At 43.2% G+C, this 1582-nt stretch overlaps 2 protein-coding genes across 2 annotated transcripts in view; one reads left to right on the forward strand and one right to left on the reverse strand.

The window, feature by feature from the left end:
• LOC309562915 (uncharacterized protein) overlaps positions 1-1582 on the reverse strand; it is a 523709-nt gene that overhangs the window by 294521 nt on the left and 227606 nt on the right. The window lies entirely within an intron of this gene.
• LOC309564454 (oocyte zinc finger protein XlCOF29-like) lies at positions 130-868 on the forward strand (the record flags this gene model as incomplete). Its single annotated transcript, XM_082269084.1, has 3 exons — positions 130-227; positions 534-641; positions 773-868. Exons 1-3 carry the CDS (start codon positions 150-152, stop codon positions 866-868), a joined length of 282 nt encoding a protein of 93 aa, XP_082125210.1. The 5' UTR covers positions 130-149.

Consider the following 1582-nt stretch of genomic DNA (forward strand, 5'->3'; position numbering starts at 1 on the left):
TCCTACTCCTGCGGAGACAACATAACCCAATTGATGTGAATCAAGAAGACTACGTCTGTCAATGAGCTAAGAGAAAAGGATTTTACGGTAAGATCTTACAAAAATCCGATTATTCATCTACAGGGAAACCTTTATAGATCATTTTACCAATGAGGATGGAGGAGGACTGGAGCCACATGACTGAGAAGATACTAAACCTCACCCTGGAGATCATCTACCTGCTGACCGGAGAGGTGAGGAGGATTCTGGGAGGTCACATGACATCACTCTTATCTCTATTAATAAAACACAAACCTGACCGGAGAGGTGAGGAGGATTCTGGGGGGTCACATGACATCACTCTTATCTCTATTAATTAAATACAGACCTGACCGGAGAGGTGAGGAGGATTCTGGGAGGTCACATGACATCACTCTTATCTCTATTAATAAAACACAGACCTGACCAGAGAGGTGAGGAGGATTCTGGGATTCTAACATGATATTCCTATTGGTTCTCCAATACAGAGATTTCCTCTTCTGAAGTCAGGTGATCATATGACCATCACAGTGCCTCCATGTGACTCCCTAAAACCTGAGAGACACAACATGGAGAAGATTCTAGAAGTCACCAAGAAGAAGATGGAGCTGCTGACAGGAGAGGTGAGCGGTGCTGGGAATTCTGGGACATTATCCAGTAACAGACAAGGGATGTGTCTGGATGGTGACTGTATCATTGTGTGTGTCAGGTTCCTATAAGGTGTCAGGATGTCACTGTCTATTTCTCCATGGAGGAGTGGGAGTATTTAGGACACAAGGATCTCTACAAGGACGTCATGATGGAGAATCAGCCGCCCCTCACATCATTTTCTATAATTTTCTTGGTTTAGGGTGAAGATCTGATCAGCATAAAAGTTGAAGGTGAAGTAGAAGAGACGTATGTGAGGGATGATCAGCAATATACGGAGGAGGCTGAAATGACGAGGACATTCATAGAGGAGGACACTCCTACAGAGATCAGCACAGGTTAGTTATGAGATATTCAGAGAGCAGTACGGAGGGTCCATCTAGATCCCCCATCATCTGATAAACACATAGAAACAATGTATTCAGTCAGTGTGTGTGTTTCCTACAGATGGATCCAGTAATGGGAACTCACCAGAGAGATGTCCCAGTCCTCTGTATTCCACACAGGAAGATCACACCATCCCTCAATGTTACAAGGTTAGTGGGATTGAGTATCTAGAACACGGACTGGTGGAGATGATGTGTGTATTTTGTTTGTAAGCTTCTATTTTATAGATGATTTTCTTGGTTTAGAGTGGAGATCCAATCGATATAGAGTTTGAGGTTAAAGCAGAAGAAGAGACGTATGTGAGGGATGATCAGCAGTCTATGGAGGAGGATGGAATAACGGGGACATTTATAGAGAAGGACCCTCTGTATTCCCGGGATTCCACACAGGAAGGTCACACCATCCCTCACCATCATCAGGTAGATGAACAACAATCACTGATAGTATCATTAGGATCTGTACATTATCTGCATTGTTACCATTGATGTCATTTTTATTATATATTCAGAGTGGAAACCTGAGAGATTCT

This window comes from Pelophylax lessonae (assembly GCF_965119305.1).
Source record: "Pelophylax lessonae genome assembly, chromosome: 9".
Classification (NCBI taxonomy): Eukaryota; Metazoa; Chordata; class Amphibia; order Anura; family Ranidae; genus Pelophylax; species Pelophylax lessonae.